The 20,843-nt window shown below is 32.7% G+C and overlaps 3 protein-coding genes across 9 annotated transcripts; all 3 read right to left on the reverse strand.

Annotated features, from left to right (window-relative positions):
* Positions 1–498: 498 nt before the first annotated feature.
* Positions 499–4,943, reverse strand: LOC145314310 (uncharacterized). The gene is made up of 4 exons (XM_080154183.1): positions 4,818–4,943; positions 3,306–3,506; positions 1,707–1,821; positions 499–694 (listed from the first exon to the last, which is right to left on the reverse strand). The coding sequence occupies exons 1-4, from the start codon at positions 4,931–4,933 to the stop codon at positions 524–526; spliced, it is 603 nt and encodes a 200-aa protein (XP_080010309.1). The 5' UTR covers positions 4,934–4,943; the 3' UTR covers positions 499–523.
* Positions 4,944–4,946: 3 nt separating this feature from the next.
* LOC145314264 (uncharacterized) lies at positions 4,947–10,765 on the reverse strand. The gene is made up of 8 exons (XM_080154115.1): positions 10,183–10,765; positions 8,661–8,796; positions 8,133–8,245; positions 7,025–7,650; positions 6,737–6,793; positions 6,255–6,469; positions 5,669–5,741; positions 4,947–5,280 (listed from the first exon to the last, which is right to left on the reverse strand). The coding sequence occupies exons 1-8, from the start codon at positions 10,284–10,286 to the stop codon at positions 5,114–5,116; spliced, it is 1,491 nt and encodes a 496-aa protein (XP_080010241.1). The 5' UTR covers positions 10,287–10,765; the 3' UTR covers positions 4,947–5,113.
* Positions 10,766–10,894: 129 nt separating this feature from the next.
* On the reverse strand, positions 10,895–20,814 carry LOC145314274 (uncharacterized). 7 transcript variants are annotated; one of them, XM_080154142.1, is made up of 13 exons: positions 20,388–20,814; positions 18,156–18,197; positions 17,159–17,226; positions 16,762–16,779; positions 16,155–16,217; positions 15,523–15,606; positions 15,035–15,145; positions 14,284–14,384; positions 14,046–14,095; positions 13,862–13,931; positions 12,640–12,703; positions 11,432–11,536; positions 10,895–11,016 (listed from the first exon to the last, which is right to left on the reverse strand). In XM_080154142.1, exons 2-13 carry the CDS (start codon positions 18,160–18,162, stop codon positions 10,915–10,917), a joined length of 843 nt encoding a protein of 280 aa, XP_080010268.1. In that variant the 5' UTR covers positions 18,163–18,197; positions 20,388–20,814; the 3' UTR covers positions 10,895–10,914. The 7 variants fall into 7 exon arrangements, with proteins under 7 accessions (XP_080010268.1, XP_080010288.1, XP_080010276.1 ...); XM_080154162.1 differs by lacking the exon at positions 16,155–16,217 and adding an exon at positions 16,359–16,421; XM_080154150.1 differs by lacking the exon at positions 16,155–16,217 and adding an exon at positions 16,427–16,489.
* Between the last annotated feature and the right edge of the window lie 29 nt (positions 20,815–20,843).

The raw sequence follows: 20,843 nt of genomic DNA on the forward strand, positions 1-20,843 counted from the left end.
TGAAAATATTATTGCCCTTCCATTTAGAACTTCTTGAAATTGTTTTCTGAATCCTTCAAGCAAAATATATCCAAAGAAAACCAGTTGAAGATAAGCAAAATAAATATCATTCCAAAAGACACACACACATCCTTATACAGACATCTAATTACTGCCTGTTCCATGATACCTGTCCATCCAGTGAGAATATCAACAAGAAAAAAGAAAATGATATAAAAAAAGTTTACTCTTTATTATATAAAAGTGATAAGACATGCCCTAGTTATCAAGAAGTTGCGCTTAAAAGATATCCTATAATATAAAGTAGTTAAGACGCTTAAGATCTCGGAAATTACTAATCCGATAAGGTTTTACTATTAATCCGATAAGGTTTTACTATTCAGGGAAGTTATATAATTGTCTTGTGGTGGTTTAAGGCTATTCAATCCCCTCGCCACCATCCACAAAAAGGCTTGAGAGCAAAGCAACTAGTTAAAAATACTCACATAAAAATAATTTCTGATCATATAATAAAGAAAATGGCTTATTTCCTAAGGACAAGTGTTTCTAGGGCTGGCAGCTTTGGCAAATCAAAGAATCTAGTCTTTGTTTGTCTGTCATCTAGGACTTGGAGATGGACTAGGTGATTAGAATGCTTAGATAACAGGGTTTTGAAAATTTCTAAACTTTTCACCCTTTCTTCCACTTCAGTCAACCTTATAAATACAATAACGAGTCAAAAATATTAAGCAATTTTTTTGGTAAAATTACCATAAAAGCCTTGAATTTTTAGCGGATTTATAACAGGAAAATTTGGTGCTTGCTTACATGTGAAGACCGGAGCACCGAAAACCCCCCCCCCCCGCTTAGTTTTGACAAAAATCAAAAATAAGGGGGGGGTAGTTTTTTAACCCCCCGCTTAGTTTTGACAAAAATCAAAAATAAGGGGGGGGTAGTTTTTAACCCCCCCCCTTAATTTTGAAGAAAATCAAAAATAAGGGGGGGGTAGTTTTTTCACTGTATAACACGCCAGAAAGTTGAGTGAGGTAAATCAAGTAAATCCAGTATACCAGAGGGGAATGCTTATTACAGGGATATTCATGTTTTGGGGCATAATTTCCTTATTTATTGACTGATTTTAAAGTAAAAGTAAAAGGTTTTAATTTTGTGCGCACAAAATTAAAACCTTTTACTTTTACTTTAAAATCAGTCAATAAATAAGGAAATTATGCCCCAAAACATGAATATCCCTGTAATAAGCATTCCCCTCTGGTATACTGGATTTACTTGATTTACCTCACTCAACTTTCTGGCGTGTTGTACAGTGAAAAAACTACCCCCCCCCTTATTTTTGATTTTCTTCAAAATTAAGGGGGGGGTTTTGAACAAAAAGTCTTTGCCTTTCCCTGCACTTTTCCTCCTTGCCATTTTCCAGACATTAAAAAACTACCCCCCCCTTATTTTCAATTTTTGTCAAAACTAAGCGGGGGGGGGGGGTTTTCGGTGCTCCAGTCTACCACATGTAAGCAAGTACCGAAAATTTAATTTATTCATGTACTTTTTCTAAAAACAACTGTCAATACTGTAAGGGCATTTTGAAGCAAGTTATTATTCAAGCATTTAATAAGTTAAATTTAAAGGTGTTTTTCTAATAATGTTAGGTATTGAAATGCAGCTATTCTAACAAAATCTACTATTTTCAGCTTTATTAATTATGACTCTTTATCCCTGATTGTTAAACTGTGGAGCATATTAAACCTCATATACAGCAGACAACACTCCTCTCCATCAGTTAAGATGCCATTTCCAAAGACAGAAAGGGCCAATTCCAGGCCAGTAATCCTATACAATAAAAGATTTACATTAGGGCAGGTTCATATCGGAATTAGACAAAGAGGGGATATGCAACAGATAAAATTAACCTTTAAAACATTTCTGACCGAAAAAGAATTTTTAAAAAATGAGTTTTAGAACGCGACCACTAAAAAATATATTTGATTACTTATTAATATGCAAAGACGACATTCCAAAAATTTTTGAATCAGAACTATGGCTTCATGGTGCTCTCTGGAAAGGCCTTGAGGAGCTGAATCAGGAACTTTTGTCCGTTTCAAAATATCTTGTTCCTAGCCTTAGAAATCACTAAAAAACCACATTTTATAAAGGTTTATTGAGAATTGTCCAATTTCATTGTAGAGGTTTTTTAGATTTTCTCAGGCTAGGAACGAGATTTTTTAAAACGGTCAAAGTTCCTTATTCTACTCCTCAATGCCTTTCTTGGGAGCACCATGAAGCCATAGTTCTGATTCAGTAAATTTTTGACTCCCATTTACTGAAATAGCTATACAATTGAATGTCTGGTCGTCAGCGGTTTTAAGACTTAGGAATAGGATAAATTTTAAATCACCCAGAGGTGTATTATACTCATACAAATCATTTGCAGATCCCCGCTTTGGCCTCAGAAAAAAATGTCCAAAATCGACCCACCCTAATTTACATGAAAATAATTTGATTGTGATTCAAACCAGCAACTAGCCACTTAGTAATTCATTTAAGACAATCGACTATTTAATTACAAAAACTATCTTGCCTCCGTTAAGGAATTCCTGCGTCGTTTATTTCTGCTCAATTGCCCCGACGACGTGCAGATACGCTAAGTTACGTATAAAGCTACGGTCACTAGTTAAATTATTAAACTACCTTTTGTAGCATTTATGGATATTTATTTTGTCATGATTAAATACACTTCGAATTCAACAAAACATTTGACAAGGTCTAGACAAAAAAAGCTTATACTTTTTTTCCCCTATAACACCGAGGTGGAACTTTTTATTCTCATTAATACCTATAACTATAATTTTTAAAAAAAATTGTATATTTCCTAATCAAATACTTATCGCCACTGCAGGAAGGTGCTAAACATTACTTGCTACAGTTCGTGCTTAGTCCCTTCTCAATTCTTAAAACTTTTTTTTACTATTAGGCTACAATTTTGAATAGCATATGATATTGCTATGTCAAAAGCTTGTTATAGATGCCAAGAGTGACACTCGCCAGGGATCAAAAGGGATAGAACAATAGCCGATAAATTGATATATAATATATCCCCAATGATGATACACAAAATTACCCCTTCTGTATATCACAATTAGTGGTTGAAACGTTTGGACACTGAACTTAACTTAAAATTAAATACCAACCAGTAAAAACTTATCAAAATTCCTCAAAGTTGTTAGGCCAACGACTAGGAAGACGTTATTATAAGACTTTGGGGACTAGTGCAATAAACAGCCCAATGTCCCCTCCCTCCCTAGACATTCGCTCACCTGTTCATGTACTTGCACATTACATCTTTCAACAGTTTACGGTTGGAGTTCTTATTGAGCATATTTAGATCTAAAGTCTTGGGTAAACCAAGTGGTCTCTGCATACAATTTTCTAGTATTCTGTATTCTATTGGTCCAATTGTATCTATTTTTAATGTTCCAAATACAGAGGGCATCGAACAGCAGATTCTTGCATTTAACCTAAATATGAAATTTTCAAAGGGAGGAGGCGGGTTTGACACTATTTAAAACCTAAACTAAGAGTCGAAGGAACTCAACCAAAAAAAAAAAATAACAGCACTGAAATTTGGCATTGCAATCGCTTTATGGAGGTACAATGTAGAACTGTGAAGAAACGGCGGCGAAACCACCACTCTTGCCGAAAACCGCCTATTCTCTTATTTTTACCTTGACACTTGTAATTCTTCAAAAATATTGCTATTAAAAAAAGTGTCAAGTAAAACTTTAGGCAAATTTTTATAAAAAAAAATTCTCAGATGATTGAAAATTGTCTAATTTGGTAAAAAGAGACAAAAAACGCCGGTTTTCAGAGAAAGCGACGGTTCACGGTTCCACGTTAAATCGACTGCCATGCCAAATTTCAGTGCTCTCACTCTTTTTCATTCCTTTGACTTGATTTCAAAAAGTGTCACACCTGCCTCCCCCTTTGATGCTTTATTCTATTCTAAAGATGGAGAAATTTCCAGGGAGGGGACAATGGATCGAACATTTAATTTTTAGGAGTCTCAGACTACGAGTACTGGCTTAAAGGGAATGTGCAAGAATTTAGCAGGTTCTGACTGACTTTGGGTACTAGCGCATCAAATGCCGCTAACTCGCAACGTTAGTTTTGAATATAGCAGACGAGTATCAATAAACATAATTTGTTATGAGATGGCTGGTTTTAACAATTCTTTTCTCCAGAAAATATCATTTCATAGATAAAAACTTTATTTTGATATTTGTGTAATAAACAATCTAAGAACCCTTACAATTTGGGGTTATGGGGCAATGGGTTGAACGTGTTCCAGGGACGAAAATTTTTAGTAATTAATTACAGAATGGTTACATCAGTCTGATGTGCTGGTAATCTAATTTTCAAATGAATGCTTTTTTTCTTGGAACTTATTTTTTATTTTATAGTTTTCTAAATTTGATTAACACACCCTAGGTATAAAATTCCATATAATAAAGTGTCAAGATATCAAAAGTATAAAAGAGGAATATACGAGGTTGTTTACTAGATACATGCTCTCCAATGGAAAAAAAAGGAGGAACAATGTTATTGGTCAGAAAGTGCAAGATTGTGTTACAAAAGGGAGGTTTTTTTTTATTTCGTTCGCATGAGTCAGCTATGATATGATATGATATGATATTAGGAATAAAATTAGCTTTCGGGAAATTATATCGTTGCTCTTTGAATGAATCGTATATAACAAAAATAAACAATGTTTTGACGAATTATTCGACCAGTTTGATCATCTATTCCACAAGAACATAAATAAGTCTTACAATTTAGAGACACAACGCAAGTTCTTTACATCAGACAAGAAGAGATATTGTTCAAGTAGGTACAACAGTATCTCTTCAGGTAGTTTACCAAATAAACCACCTGATCCTTCATCCATTTTAATACAAATCTCTAAAAAAAAACAATGATATAAAACACAAGGTATATAACCTAAACAATTTCTTATTACATAACATAATAAATATCTATAAAACGTTTAAATGGTGCAAAACGGTTTTGTGATTGGCTTAAAGTAACTAACACATTCATATTTTGAAATCATATTTCGATTCTTTGTTTAGTTATGAAAGAATGTATTTAAAACCACATCTCTGAATTCTGTCTTCCATTTCTTCTCCCTGAATCTATCACAGATTTTCTTCTTCATTATCTCCTTTGTTTTGGGGTCCTTTCCAGAGATAATTTCAGCATTTGGACAGAGTTCAGTCAGAATTGATTTGCATTCTAAAGTAAAATATCCTATCTATAATACAAAGTAGAACGATGTCCGTCTGTTTGTGTGTTTGTTTGTCTGTTTGTTTGTAGCGAAGGATCTCGCTAACCGCTGAACCGATCTGGTTCTCCTTTACAGGGTAGCTTCGTCCCAGGACATTTTACAACTGTTTTCTTGGGGGGTCGGACACCCTTAACCCCCCCCCCAAAAAAAAACGAAAAATTCCCCCCTCCCCTCAAAAAAAAATTCTTTTTGAATTTTTTAAACTAAAATCAAAAATGAGGGGGGCTATATGTAGCCGCTAGTTATAATAAAAAGTAGTAACGTTTTTTCGTCTGTAGCGAAGGATCTCGTCCTTCTAAGTAAAAATTTTTATTGGTGAGAGTATTTCATGCCTACCTTCTTCAGAGTAATTAGGATTTCTTTCTTCAGCAATCACAAGAACAGTGTGTACTTTGTTCAGCTCAACATTCTGAACAGGTCAGCTTAAATATCTTTAATTCTATCTAAGAAGGGGAGGATTATACTTCTCACCACAGGGGTGTATATTCTGCACAAGATTTTTTTCCCCTGCTGTTAAATATTTCATCCTTCCCACCACCCACCTAGTTTTTCCCCCAAGAAATTGAAAAATGCTTTCAGTACAACTTATTTTATTCATTCCCCCCCCCCCCCACCTCCCACATACATTTTTCTTGTCCCCCTCCCCCTTCAAGGAGGGCTAAAAATGGAAAAATTTTTTACCTCAGAAGGGTTTCCAGATCTTAAAATTTAAACATTAAGTTTAAAAAAGGTATAAAAAATCTTTTTTTTCCAGATATTTTTTTTGGCTACCCCCGGAGCCGTTCTGAAAATAACGGCTTCGGCTTCAGCAAAAAATGGAGGCTCCGTATCCCTGCTTTAAAGTTACAGTATTAACACATCTTTATAAGCATTATGTCCTATTGGCATCGTTGAGTAATAATTTTTTTGTATTCAAACATTCCTCAAAGTCCATATTTCCTCTGACAATTAAGAATTCTAAGTTTGGCGCATTTTTGTGAATCACTAATTCAAGATCAGCATTCTTCAAGTACAAATCCGTCAATTGAGGCATTTGGGCATTAATCACCCAATAATGAGAACTGTGCTTTCTTTGATTAAAATCATAATCTTCAAGAAGTTCATAATCTGAATTGTAATCTACATCGTAGTAATCATCTAAATAAAAAACACAAATAAAAATAATCATGTACATAAAAAAAAACAATATTTTCTTAATTTTCAGTACCTTCTATCTAGATTAGGTATATTTACACAGAACGCTTTCATGCTTTACAATTTAACGACTTGAGAAATGTTACAGGGCGAGACAAATTTAATTCAAGAATATTAATATAACTTTGACGAAAAAAATCATGGAAGTTTAATTAGAGTTAATACCTATTCAAGATCTTTTTTATAATTTGAATTATTTTGTGTATAGACCTGAATCTGAAGAGTCGACTCGGCGATAATCAAAATCCTTTGCAACAACAACACATTCTAAAGAACAAATATATTATTTCCCCTCGTCATAATATTTGTTTTTATATTAAAGGGGGGGGGGGGGGGAGGTTAATGCAACAATCTTGTAATCAATGCGCAAATGACACTTAGAGTCCAAATTTCGTTATGAAACTTAGCATGAAGAATCCTTGGTAGGTGTATTTTCCCTAAATCGAAAAGTTGCCAAAAATAAAAAAGAATGAATGTTTCAAAGTGTAAAACAATTACCTATGTTCATATTACACTTCAACAAAATTGGAGTCATCCCAACTTTAATCCAGAGATGTGTCAGGTGAGGCAGCCTTAAACTTTGCATCATATCCTCCCCCCAATATTTAGATTTCAACACCAAAGATTGTAATGTTTCAGAATTGTCGGTAACAAATCTACACATCATATGCTCTTCAATACTTATATCAAGATCATTTAATCCATCAACTTTGAACGTTGTGGCAGTGAGTGTATCATAATCAAATTCTGGAGTGCTGTCACAAAATGTTGTATCATCAATTTTCAACTTTTCTATTGACTGCCTACATCCTGCCAGCAGATCTAAAGCCACAGATGGATGAAGATCAGTCAGTGAAAGAGATCTGAGCATTGGCAGGGAAGTTAGATTTATTTGCCAATTTGAATAGTTTAGCCCAACAACTTCCAATTGCAGTAACTGATGAGCATGTCTCTTGATCAATGCCTCAAACACTTCAATATCTGTTTTAATATTCTCCTCCTCTTTATCTGAATCAAACTGTACTATCAAGCCCTCCAGAGAATCAAACATGATATCAGACTGTTTAAGAAAATCAAGTGAGTCATCCAATGCTTCTTCTTCAGGATCCTCTGTGTAATATTCATCCTTCAGTTTGTTCTTACTTAAGGAGCGTTGTACTTGTAGCTCAGTGGTAACGAACTCAGTTATGGTGGTGAGAGTTCGAGTTCAAGTCAACATATGGCAACTCAAATTTCTCCGTCATAATACATTCACGCAACTTCCCCTGGTTGTGTAAGAAGGGAGATTATAGAGTTGTTTGGATACTTAATAGTCACATACATAATATCTGTAGAACCTTTATCCCAAGCTACTCTGTGGAGAGTGTGATTCTTTACGGTGAATTAATTTGGGGAAGCTGTCATACTCAGCGTTAGTGAAATAATAAAGAGTATCTTCCATGAGACAGCAGGTCTGAACGTAGAGCTTGATAGCCCTAGTAGCCATAGAAAAGTGTCTCGTCTAACTCCATGACTACTTAGGTCCAAATACTAAGAAACAATGGATACACACACACACTTAAAACAAAGATAGCGACAATCTTTAGTGCTAGACAAGTAAGAACATTCCTTGAAGCAAATTCCAAGTAGAACAATATTCTCTGCATGTTTACAGACAATTACTTTCACCAAATTCAAATGATATTCATTATCTTCAGAAAACAACAGCTTCAGCTTGTTCTGAGTATAATCAGTATAAGAAAGTTGTAAATTCAAAATGTCTTATTTTTGAAATATAAATAAACTCCCTGCAGTTTAAATACACCTTTCTCTGTTGGAAAGTTCTCTGTGATTAAAGTCTAAAAAGTAGTGAACAGATTGTTCTTTAAATTTCAGGGAAGTTAGAAAATCTTGTGATTATCCCATGTTATTTACACTTTAAATATAAAACTGTGATCTGATTTGGGGGCTAAGATTATGGCACCTAGATAAAATTGATTTAAAATAAACACTAAACCCAAACTCTTAGTAAAGGATTTCGTCAAGTTTACAAAAATGTTAAATATTACATATGTAATAAGGCATTTCTGTAGTTTTATTGACAGTCTGCGAATCAAATAATAATTATTACGGAAAATATGCAACTCAATCATTCCTGTACAAAATGTGGTTTTTCCATGGCTGTTGCAAGAGTCGTTTGTATGTCCTCTTCATGGCTAAAAGCTCCAATTTCTTTTATGTTGAAGAGTCCAAATACAGAGGGAAGAAGGGAGCATACCCTCTCATCAAACCTAATATTTAAATTTTTAAATTATGAACAAATATCGTTGAATTCCTTTTTAAATAATATTAAAAGCTTAGCAATTACAAGTATAACAGCATACATAAAAGCAAAGCTCAATAAATCAGAAAGTCGGATGAGTGAAAATTTACATATAAGATTTTTTAAGTATTTTAATTTAATTTTATTTAAATTAAATAATAAGTAAAGTTTAAACAGAAATTATGTTTATAATATACACTGTATATCTGTAGCAAAGCTTCTTAAATACAGAATATGGATTTAATGTCCATTTTTTTAAAGAGTTCATAAAAGAGACGTTCTGACCAAAATGAGGAAATTCTTTGCTTGAATCAGGGATAAGGGATGGGAAACGTAGGAAAATATTATTTCAGGCCTATTTCAAGCCTAGGCCTATTTCTAGCCTAATAAACCAGTTTTGGGATGGCGCAGTGGTTTGTATAAAACGCTAATGAAAAAGCTGTGTGTGTGTGTGTAGATAAAGTATAGAATCAAATTATATATGTAATTATGTATAGGTAGCTAGTTTAAAATAAAAAACATAACTTTTTATAAACCTATATATTAATGGCTTTTGTTAAAATGAAGTTTTTACTCTCCCAAATTTTTTTGATCTTTTACTTTGGTAATTTGAACTTCGGAAAGCTATCGTTGAGTTTCCCTCAGACAGATTTTAGTTTGTATTATTTGCATTTTTATTAATGAGTAAAAATTTTATTTGAAAATTTCATTGCTAATTAAAATTCAAAAGAAATAAATTAATATGCACTTGGGTAACATTCTATCAAGTTCTTTGGATACTATTATGTAGTGATAGATTTGTACTGTGTTGTATTGTACATATATTAGGGTTAAGGTGTTGTATCAAATTCATATTAAATTTTTAAAATTCAAAATACAACATCTAATTTATAAACTACCAAATGAAAATTCGTAGCTACCTTCTTTCCAAAAAATAATCCCGTTATTTTTGTTTTTTTCTATATGGCCCTTTTTTAATGTTTAACTCTAAGCAGATTTAATAATTAAGCTAATGTGATCTAACACCATTTATATTTACTTTTTAGTAGCAGACGAAATCATTATTTTTTCTAGAATTGTCTGCTTCTAAAATTTTCGCCAATTGGTGATTGGTTGTTAAAAACAGGCCGATTCTTATTGGTTTAGAGCGATAGCTACTTGGGAGCGTCCGCCAGTTTGATAGGAATTTGTAATAGTTGCAATATCCCTTTAGAATCTAGGCCGGGACCTAATTAATGGCCAGGTTTCCTATCCCTTATCCCTGGCTTGAATATAATAAAAAATATATAACATTTTTAAAAATAAAAAAAATAAAAGAAGAAAACTCAAGAAATGAAATAAATCAAGTCTTTACCAGGAGTTCAAAAATCTTAAATTCTTAATATCTTTCAGAGAAACGTAGGAAAATATTTTCTCCAGTACTTCATTTGGAAGCATCTCAAAACCTCCATTTTTCATTATAAACAAGTTGTCTGAAAGTGAAAATTAGGGCACGTTAAATCTATGAAATTACACTATCAACATAAAAATGAGAAATTATTATGAGTAATAGCCAAATTCCCAGTCACTGTGCTTTAAAGACACTGTGACTAAAATTTTTACATCAGTTGGTTTTCTTATAATATAATCTACCTTTGCATAATCGAACTGAAATGAAGAAATGGGACTCTAGAATACTCATTTAAGTTAAAACCTTCAAAGGTAGAAATATGCACGTTACATTTAACTATTTCAAATAAATTAACATATTTGAGGAGATACATTTTCAGTTTACGTTTCAAATCAAACTAACTTTATTAACCTTACCGTTCCTTACAAAAAAGGGAGGTTATTTAGCAATCTTAAACCTAATAGAGACCGTGAGACATTAAAATACTTTGAATTACAATTAAATACAATATGCTGTGCGTGAAGCTTACCAATCTAAGATTTGCCAAAGGATTCTCACATCTAAATCCTAACTTCAGAGAATCAGGGCTAAAACAACAACAATTACAATCAAAACTAGATATGTTTGCGCGTGGCAGTAATGATTTAAAAAACACGCGCGAAAAAAAACAAGCAAAAACAGAAAGTAGTAAATTTATTAAACATGATTAATTTTATATTTATCCACCCGTGCAGGGTTTACTAGGATTGTTGGTCCCCTACTTTCTTCTCCACATGAACATTGTATACACACGTAGTTCTAAACATAAACTAATTTAAACAAAATTCAGCGGTTTAATTGAATAGGTTATCGTCTTTTTAATTAAGCATGGCGAATGCGATGTGTTTTTTATTCTCCGGAACCAATATTTTTACACGGAGCTAACTGAAGATGTTACTTAAGTTAAGCTTTTATTGATTTCAAATGATCCAATTCGGCGAAAAATGGCATGTAATTGTTCACTGGGGCGCTTATACAAGGATTTTTCGGTCGAATATATCTATAAAAAAAAGTTGGGCTTATAAAGGCTTAAGTCAGCAATATGTTTAAAATCTATCCCGAGAAGGTCAGCTTCTTAAAGAAATTCATTTTTATCCTATAAACAATTACGGGAAAAAATGCTCAGTTCAGGGACCGGAGAAAAACAAAAACCTCCTGGCAAAAGTATTTCTACCTGTAATGTAAAGGATCCAAGTTTATTTCCACAGCGACAATTAAGCTTGCCTTGATCCACATCTTCCTTTAACTCCATCCAGGGTTTAGGTATTAAGCAGTAACTCTTGAAAGAAAAAGGTAAATCCCTTTTATAAACATGCATTATAGTTGTGTGTTTAAAAAATACATTAATTTGTAGCCAATTTTAAAGAAAAAGGAACAGTAGGAACTGTCTTGACATAAACGTCCAAGGGAGGGAGGGGGGGGTAATGGGGCGATTACCACCCCCAAAATTTTTTTTTCATTTTACCCCCCCCCCCAAACAATTTGGGGGGGGGGTAAATACCCCACCCAAAATAGAAAATCTTTAACAAAAATTTTTTTTGCATTTTTAATACTAAATTTTTGATTAAATTTAAATTGACCCCCCAAAAAATTTTACCCCGGGGGTAAACTTTGGGAGGGGTAAACAAATTTTACCCCTGCCAACAGATTTCAGGGGGGGTAATTACCCCCCCAAGCAAATTTTACCCCCGGGGTAAAAATTTTGGGGGGGTAAAAAAAATTTACGGCGCGCTTCGCGCGCCATTTTACCCCCCCCCCAAAACCGAATTACCCCCCCCCTTAAAAAAATTTTACCCCCCCCAAAATAAAAAGCTTGGACGCCCCTGTGTCTTGAAAATCAGAAATTATTCAATTCAGATGTTTCTTTGATCTTTTGCAGAAAATTCATATATTTTAGAATATTAATTTATCATTCAACATAAGAATAAAATAACAAGGATGACAAACGAACAAAGACACTTATAGTGTGTCAGTACTTAATAAATTGTAAATAAATCGCTCAAATAAGGTTCTGTTGAAGGACATACTTACATTTTTAGGAATTGTTTGTAGAGACGCTTCGCTTATAATATTATTATTTTACCTCATTGTCCTTGGAATCAACATTCCAAAAATCAGATATATAGAAAAAATCAAACAAAAATATGTTGTCAAAAAGTTACATAAGCATGATGTTTGTAAAGGACTTAAGAACTTTCTGGTAACTATTATAGAGATGCTACGCTTTCTAAATCGTACTTTGGTTACAGTAATCATCATGCAAAGTTTAAAATCGATATGACAATTCTAACAAACAAAAATTAAAGGGCTCACCGTTATGAATGGCCGTCTGGACAGACCCCAATTATAGAAAAGCTTCGCTTTTTAGAGAAGTATACCTACCTTATTACAAAGATTATCTGTTGAAAAGTCTCGCCACCACTCTGCTTTATGTGGAATTAGGTCACTAAAACAAAAGAGGATTTTACATAAATATTAGCATAAAACTTTGGCAAAACTTTTTGGTTACTTTTACTTCAAAGTGCCTGGCGAGCAATGAATCCCCCCCTCCCACAACTTATTTGATAAATGAATTTTGCTTGACTGTGGATTCTGGCAGGGAGTAAGGGAGGGGACAATGGATCGAATATTCAATTTTTAGGAGTCTCAGACTTTGGGGACTGGCTTAAAGGGAATGTGCAAGAATTTAGCAGTTTCTGACTGAGTTTGGGGACTTGCGCATAGAATGCCGCTACTCGTTATGTATGTTTTTAATATTGCAGACGGGGAGAAGGGATAAGGGAAGTGGGGGGAAGGGAAATAAACACTCGTTGTGTTCGTTTGGAAAGTAGCAGACGGGGAGAAAGGAGAAGGGAGGTGGGGGCAAGGGGCAAGGGAAATAAACACAGAATAAAAAGGGGCAGTCATATTCTTGCTAGCAGCTGGCCGGGTCCAATAATCTTTTAATATAAAAATCACACCAAAAAAACTCAATATATTTCATTAAAAACAAGTTGTGATTTCACTTTACATGACGCTATGGAAATCTATTATTCAATTAACAATCCCTTTATAATTTCCTACAAATTTATTGGATTAAACTGGATTTCATGCCCTTTCTTTGATAACTCTTATATTGAATTAATTGCCCATTGTCCCCTCCCTTACTCCCTGGGATTTTGGAGAAATCATCACTTTATGGGTATACACTATAAATACTTTAAAATTCTTAATTCTGGCGGAATAATTTTTTACAGTCTTAGCATTTACATCCAAAGAATCAAGAAATGCTTTGAAAGATATAACAAATGTTATTCTATAGTCAAAACACACTCAAGTTTATTTTAACGATATAAAAATACAAATGAAATCAAGTCTTTGTATAATAGTTCCTTTTCAAACGCTCTAAAAAATAGGTATAGTTGTAAAGTCATAATTGACCTAATAATCAGCTAATTACAATGACGATTCTGGCCATTCAATATAGCAATATAGTTATAAAGTCATAATTAACCTAATAATCAGCTAATTACAATGACATTCAATGGTCATTCAATATAGCAATTCAGTGACAAAAGATAGAATAACTTACCATATGCAAAATTATTTTGGAACAAATTACTACCTGGAGTCAAAAATCCTTTTCCTGCATTTTCCACATTTGAAACCAAATTCTGACGCAATACTTTCATTTTCTAAAAAAAAAGAATCTTCAAATTCTTGATTAATACCAACCTTATGTTTATCTTAAAACAAAAAAAAATTAACCAAATCTAATAAAAAAATTGTACATAATACTACTGTTTTACCATTATTTTGTTCTTGTTCTGCTATGTAACCAGTTTGAAACTTGAATAATCTTAACAATTATAAAGATATACAAAGAATAATTTTAATTATTTCTCTAGAAATAAAATCAAATGTTTTTGTAATAACTAATAGCATTCAGTATTTATTGGAAAGCTTTAACGGAGTTTATGTACTAGTCACCAAGACAGACAATAGTCTACTGTTGTATCTTCGCCACTAGAGATGAAAGTACAGCACCTGTAATTTTTGTGACCGTTCTGAATCTTGTAATCAAGGATTTTCCAGAGAGCCAGTTGATTGATAAATCCAGGATTCGGACACGCACTGGAGTGATTTACCTATATAATATTTCTAAACAAAATTGTACATAAAGGGAGAGGTAGGTTTCGGGTAAAATCCGTAAAGTTTATGTGTTGTAAGTTAAAAACAGTAGTAGAACGATAAAAATTTATGTTAACTTAAAAAAAATTTTTGTCTATAGTTCTTTTCAATAAGAAATACACATATTTAGTAAATATTATCGTTCTACTACTATTTTTAAGCCTTAAAACACACACTTTTACGGATTTTTACCCGAAACCTACCTCTCCCTTTGTTGCAAAATTGCGCGAGTATAGTACATACTTGAATTTTAGGATTTATTTTTACAGATGCTTTTCTTCTAATATTTAACCTTGTTTAGGAAATATTATTACAAAAATCATGTAAATAATATACCTACCTAATCATATCATACAAAAAGTTGTTATTAAAAAATTAAATCAGCATTTTTTTTAGTACGGACTTTCAGGTAACGATAATAAAGTTGCTACACTTCCTAAATTTATTGTAGACTTTTTTACTGCCCTCAGCTCCTCCTTCAAGGGGCTTTAGGCGAAGCCGCTAGAGTTTTAAAACGAGTTTATATGACAAAGACAGACAAAAAAAGTGTGGACACGTCCTATAATAATATGTAGAGCATCTATGTTCGATAAAATGGTTGTCCAACCTTTATTTGATCAAGAGTTGTTTGATATGTTTGATTTAATAACTTCATGAGAACAGCAATAACAATGGTTGCACTACGGGACACTCCATGCCTGCAGTGGACCAAACTATTCTGAAACAAAGCATAATCATCTCTTGGGGATTGTTGAGGAATCGTATCCTTCCTAAAATAATTATACACTTTTCTGGACCATAAAGAAGCCTCGCTGAAAAGGAGAAAATATCAGTTCAGTAGTTAGTGAGATTCTTCGCTATAGGCCGGCCTATACCCAGACAGACATCCTCTTACTTTTATCTTGTCTTATAACAAGAAGTATTAAGATGTTTTGTCTGCAGCTTGGTATTGATAAAAAACAAAGCTATCAGAGAGACTAGGTAGTAGGTACCTAAGCTTTAAGTGTTTTAAAAAGCGTAAAAATTACCAACAAACAATATCACGAGTGACTTGTAGAATAGCTTCGCCACTTAAAGCATTGCATATTTACTTACTTGTTTATTTTGTATAGCATTTATCAGCCAATCTGTTGTTTCAGGAAAATATGGAAACAATAATGAATTTTCCTCGTCTGTTAACTACACGAAAAAAGAAAATATTTTAAAACCCATGTTTATCATAAGATATTTAGACAGATGTCCTCGGGGCTAACAAAAAAGGATTTTCCCATGATTTTCCATTTTTTTATTTTTCATATAAATTCATTCGATACATAAGTTTTCTGCATGACTCAAAACCGGTTTCTATCCAGTTAAATTATATCGTATTAGCATCCTATTAGCGTCAAAGGAAGAAAGGTTGAGTATGGGCGTCCAGGGGGGGGGGGGGTCTAAAGGAGAAACTAACCCGCTCACAAAAAAAATATTTTACATCCCAATGTAAATTTTGCACCGGTGTTAACAATTTTTGTTTTTTATGGTGGAGGGGGGTGGGGGGGTGGTAGGAATTTTCACTGCGTTTCGTTATCTATAGAGAATTAGTATCTCGCCCTAAAGTAAAACTAAAAAGAATGGACTTCCTTGAAGAATCTATATCTGGTAATTCTATGTCAACCTGACCTGTATGTGTTTATGTTGAATATCTAGGGATGTCCAATCTATATCTGGTAATTCTATGTCAACCTGACCTGTATGTGTTTATGTTGAATATCTAGAGATGTCCAATCTATATCTGGTAATTCTATGTCAACCTGACCTGTATGTGTTTATGTTGAATATCTAGAGATGTCCAAGCTATATCTGGTAATTCTATGTCAACCTTACCTGCATGTGTTTATGTTGAATATCTAGGGATGTCCAATCTATATCTGGTAATTCTATGTCAACCTTACCTGCATGTGTTTATGTTGAATATTTAGGGATGTCCAATCTATATCTGGTAATTTTATGTCAACCTTACCTGTATGTGTTTATGTTGAATATTTAGGGATGTCCAATCTATATCTGGTAATTCTATGTCAACCTTACCTGTATGTGTTTATGTTGAATATTTAGGGATGTCCAATCTATATCTGGTAATTCTATGTCAACCTTACCTGTATGTGTTTATGTTGAATATTTAGGGATGTCCAATCTATATCTGGTAATTCTATGTCAACCTTACCTGTATGTGTTTATGTTGAATATTTAGGGATGTCCAATCTATATCTGGTAATTCTATGTCAACCTTACCTGTATGTGTTTATGTTGAATATTTAGGGATGTCAAATCTATATCTGGTAATTCTATGTCAACCGTAACAACATTTCTTATCTGATTTTATTGAAACTTCCAAGCATCATAGGCATAATGTTGAAAATCATCTAAAAATTTACTTCTGATCATAAGAACTAGTAGGTTAACCACTCCCCCTCCCTAAAACCATTGGAAATTACCACCCCTCCCTACAGTTTTTCAAGTCAGAACCCAGATGCAGAAAGAGGGGTGTTTTTTTTTTTGGGGGGGGGGGAGGAGTGGGGAGCAATGGCCTTAAAAATTCTTTCCATTAATTTAAAATATTGTTTAGTGTCATTTGTAGCCTAAAATCAATCATATTGGGAAAAAAATAAAGAAGAAATTTAGTTTAAACTAATTGTGCAAATCATTGATCGTTAGTAGTCAAATAAGGAGGTTATTAGAGTTGAAAGTTTTCCTGATTTAGTTTTAAGAATTCTTCAGTAACAATATTAAGACCACCAAGGAATAAATACTCATACACTTCTAAAGTATAACAAGGATGACAAGCAGAGTCAGAAATATAATTAAACTTGATAAGATAAACCAAAAAACCTTTTAAAAATTTATAATGGTATTTTAAAGGAATCGATCTAGCACCCCAACTAATATGCAAATCTCAATGAAACTTTATGGAAATATGAATAATAAGAACTAATTAAATCCCTGAAATTTCAGCCATCTATCTAGATTCTAGAATAGGGATTCAGAAAATCACTTAACATAATAATCGAGGAATCGATCTAGCACCCCAATTGATAAGACAAATCTGTGAAACTTAGTGGAAATATGTAAAATGTGAATTTGTTTATCCCTGCAAATTCAGCCGACCTAATGACCAAACAGGGATGTAAATGCACAAGATTAATTTTTTCCCCTGCTGCAAATTTTTTAATTTTTATTCCCCTCCTTGTTTTTTTTCTAGCAAGGAAGGGAATAAAATGGAAAAATATCTTATTTTATTCATATTATCCCCCCTCCCACATATTCTTTTAGTTTATTGTCACCAAAGAAAATGGAGAAAAAAAAAGCTTCAGTTCTCTTAATTTTTACATTTTTTCCCCCCCCCAACCCTTTAGCAGGTGCAAATTTGCAAAATATACACCCCTGTGATCAAATCTTTATGTAACTTGGTTAAAATATGTAGAATGTGAACTTATTTAATCCCTAAAAATCTCAGCTGTCTATCTTGAAAAGGATCAGAGAAAATCACGTTTCCCTAATAGCGTTACGGACGGACAACCAAATGGAATTATAAAGCAGCTTCGCTACTAAAAAATATCATATTGAGGAATCAATATCTCAATCCTATGCAATTTGTATTGCTTAGGAAATGTTTAATGAATAAGTAATAAAGATTATTTATTACCAATTAATTACATTTAAATCTAATCTAGCTTTTAAGAAGTATTCACCTGTCATTTTTTAATGTTTTACAAGTACAACTGAATTAAAGCCTAAAATAAATAAACCTTTAATAGAAAAAATGATAACCTAGTGTAAATGTAATAAAATGCTTCTTCATAAAAGAAATTTTAACAGCAATTTTAATAACAAAAATAAATAATGCTTAGTTTCTTATTATTTTTGCATGCATTGTTGGTCTAAAATTGCTTTAAACATTATTTTTTTTAAGTTCAACGGATTATGACCTCAGCAAAGCAAAACTTTAAGCAGTTTTTTTAATATTACTTATGACAAAACAAAGCTGTTTACATCTATCCCCATGAAAAAGATTATTAGGTAAATTATGTAAAATATTTTTTCAGGCAAAAAATGCTTCAAAAATTTAAGGGGACTATGTTTAATATAAAGTGTGTTACTTTTTTATATGTTTCACCATTATTTTGCCACAACTCAGTCAAAAATGCTTACAAAACATACCTTTTTCGACCTAAAGTACTTAAATAGTTCCTTTACAAGCCCCATCAATCAGTTTTGAGATATCTCCATATTTCAAGGAAAATTGACAAAAAAGGCAAATTTGGGTGTTACCTTTTTATATGCTCAGATACCATAAAATCAATAAAAAATACTTATTTATACTTTTCTCTCATTTTTAAAGTTTGATTCTGTTAAAGTAAATATTCTTGAAGGGATTTATGCATTGATTTATACAGAAACATAATATTGGGTGGAAATAAATTGTATCCAAAAGTATTCTTTTTGGAAAATAAGAAATTTATCCTCCATCGCCCTAGAGGACAGCTGCTGACCTCTAGTGTTCATGGTTTTGTCAAATACATGTTAAAGAAAAAATTTAGCCAAAAAAGCCTACATAAAAAAGTATTTTATTATGTTAGAAAATTAAATTGTTTAACTTCAAATTTGGGGATGCTGTCCTTAAAGATGCTCTTACTGGTGGTGATGGTGACCCGGAAGGCATTGAAGTACATGAGCATTATGGCAACACAACTATTGATCTATGTTTTGATTTTTATATTCCTAGCAGCCTCCAATCAAGAGAAATCCCTAAATGATTTTTTTATTCTCAAATTCATAAGGTAAATACTGTGATTTTGAAAATTCTTGTTATATTTTTTCATTGGAGGCTGCTAGGAATTTAAAAATCAGAACATAGATCAATAGTTGTGTTGCCATAATGCTCATGTACTTCAATACCTTCCGGGTCACCATCACCACCAGTAAGAGCATCTTTAAGGTCAGCATCCCCAAATTTGAAGTTAAACAATTTAATTTTCTAACACATTAAGATACTTTTTTATGTACTTTTTTGGCTATTTTTTTTCTTTAACATGTACTTTACAAAACCATGAACACTAGAGGTCAGCAGCTGCCCTCTAGGGCAAAGGGGGTTGAATTTCTTATTTTCCAAAAAAAAATTCTTTTGAAGATCATTTATTTCCACCAAATATTATGTTTCTGTAAAATCAATGCATAAATCCCTTCAAGAATATTTACTTTAACAGAATCAAACTTTAAAAATGAGAGAAAAGTAAAAATAAGTATTTTTTTATTGATTTTATGGTATCTGAGCATATAAAAAGGTAACACCCAAATTTGCCTTTTTTGTCAATTTTCCTTGAAATATGGAGATATCTTAAAACTGATTGATGGGGCTTGTAAAGGAAGTATTTGAGCATTTTAGGTCGAAAAGGGTCTATTTTGTAAGCATTTTTGACTGAGTTGTGGCCAAATATTGATGAAACATATAAAAAAGTAACACACTTTAGTTGTATCGACTAAAAAATTGAGTTTAACCATGGTTTTATATGATTTTTTTTTTATAAAATATCATCAAATGTTTTGTTGAGTTCAAACTGATGTTAAAATGCTTGGACACAAACTTTTATTTTTCGCCGAAAAATGTACATATATTTAATATTTTACCTAAACATTTTGATTTTTTGCTTTTTTTGCCGTGTTATTTATTTTGTCTATTGAACTCAACAAAACATTTGATTATATTAATCCAAAATATTCTTAACATTTTAAAGTTTTTTTCATATAAAACTATGCTGAAACCTAATTTTTTTAGTTGATGCACATTAAAACTATTATATTGACCAAAACAATACTCAGGTTCACTCCTGGAAGTTGCTTAAAATTACTTGCTCTACTTTGTGCATAGTCCCATTTCTCCCAAAACATTCAGTATAAAATAAAGACCGTCCTTGTTACTTTACCTTTCTATAAATTCATAAGGTTACATCTTTGTCATTTTGTTTATCTGTAAATTATTTATATAAGCTTAAAAATTCTATGGTTTACGGAACTAATTTTGGCTCGGAGATAATGTAGATCTATCGTTTTATGGGCCAACAAGGGAGGTGGGAAGTACTGACACTTTTGTGTTAACAGGGCGCATAGGCTTGGTCTTAGGAGTGATATGCTAGGTTATTTGTAGTTTCCTTATATTTAAAAAAAAAAGTTAAATTAGGCCTCAAGTTCAGGTGCTGCAGGCATCCAGGTGGTTTCTGGACATGTTACAATTTTTAAAAAGTAAAATCTATATCCCAAAAGGAAACTTTTTCTGCCAAATAACCTATCCTCTCACTCCTAAGCCAGAGCCTATGCTTCCTGTTTACGCAAAAATGTCAGAAATCCCCCCTCCGCCCCCCCCCCCCCCCATTAATTCTAGA

The sequence above is a fragment of the Acartia tonsa genome, chromosome 1, assembly GCF_053477335.1.
Source record: "Acartia tonsa isolate MP-2025a chromosome 1, ASM5347733v1, whole genome shotgun sequence".
In the NCBI taxonomy this organism is placed as follows: domain Eukaryota; kingdom Metazoa; phylum Arthropoda; class Copepoda; order Calanoida; family Acartiidae; genus Acartia; species Acartia tonsa.

Coding starts and splice junctions, on each gene's coding strand:
- LOC145314310 (XM_080154183.1), bottom strand. CDS start 4,933: ATGGATGAAGGATCAGGTGGTTTATTTGGTAAACTACCTGAAGAGATA. Junction 3,507..4,817: donor TTGCGTTGTGTCTCTAAATT/GTAAGACTTATT, acceptor TTTCATATTTAG/GTTAAATGCAAGAATCTGCT. Junction 1,822..3,305: donor ATGTGCAAGTACATGAACAG/GTGAGCGAATGT, acceptor TTTATTGTATAG/GATTACTGGCCTGGAATTGG.
- LOC145314274 (XM_080154142.1), bottom strand. Junction 15,607..16,154: donor TTCAACATAAACACATACAG/GTCAGGTTGACA, acceptor TTTTTCGTGTAG/TTAACAGACGAGGAAAATTC. Junction 14,385..15,034: donor CAACTCTTGATCAAATAAAG/GTTGGACAACCA, acceptor AATATTATATAG/GTAAATCACTCCAGTGCGTG.
- LOC145314264 (XM_080154115.1), bottom strand. CDS start 10,286: ATGAAAAATGGAGGTTTTGAGATGCTTCCAAATGAAGTACTGGAGAAA. Junction 8,246..8,660: donor AAAAACCACATTTTGTACAG/GAATGATTGAGT, acceptor GATTATACTCAG/AACAAGCTGAAGCTGTTGTT. Junction 5,742..6,254: donor GAGGAAATATGGACTTTGAG/GAATGTTTGAAT, acceptor TGACCTGTTCAG/AATGTTGAGCTGAACAAAGT.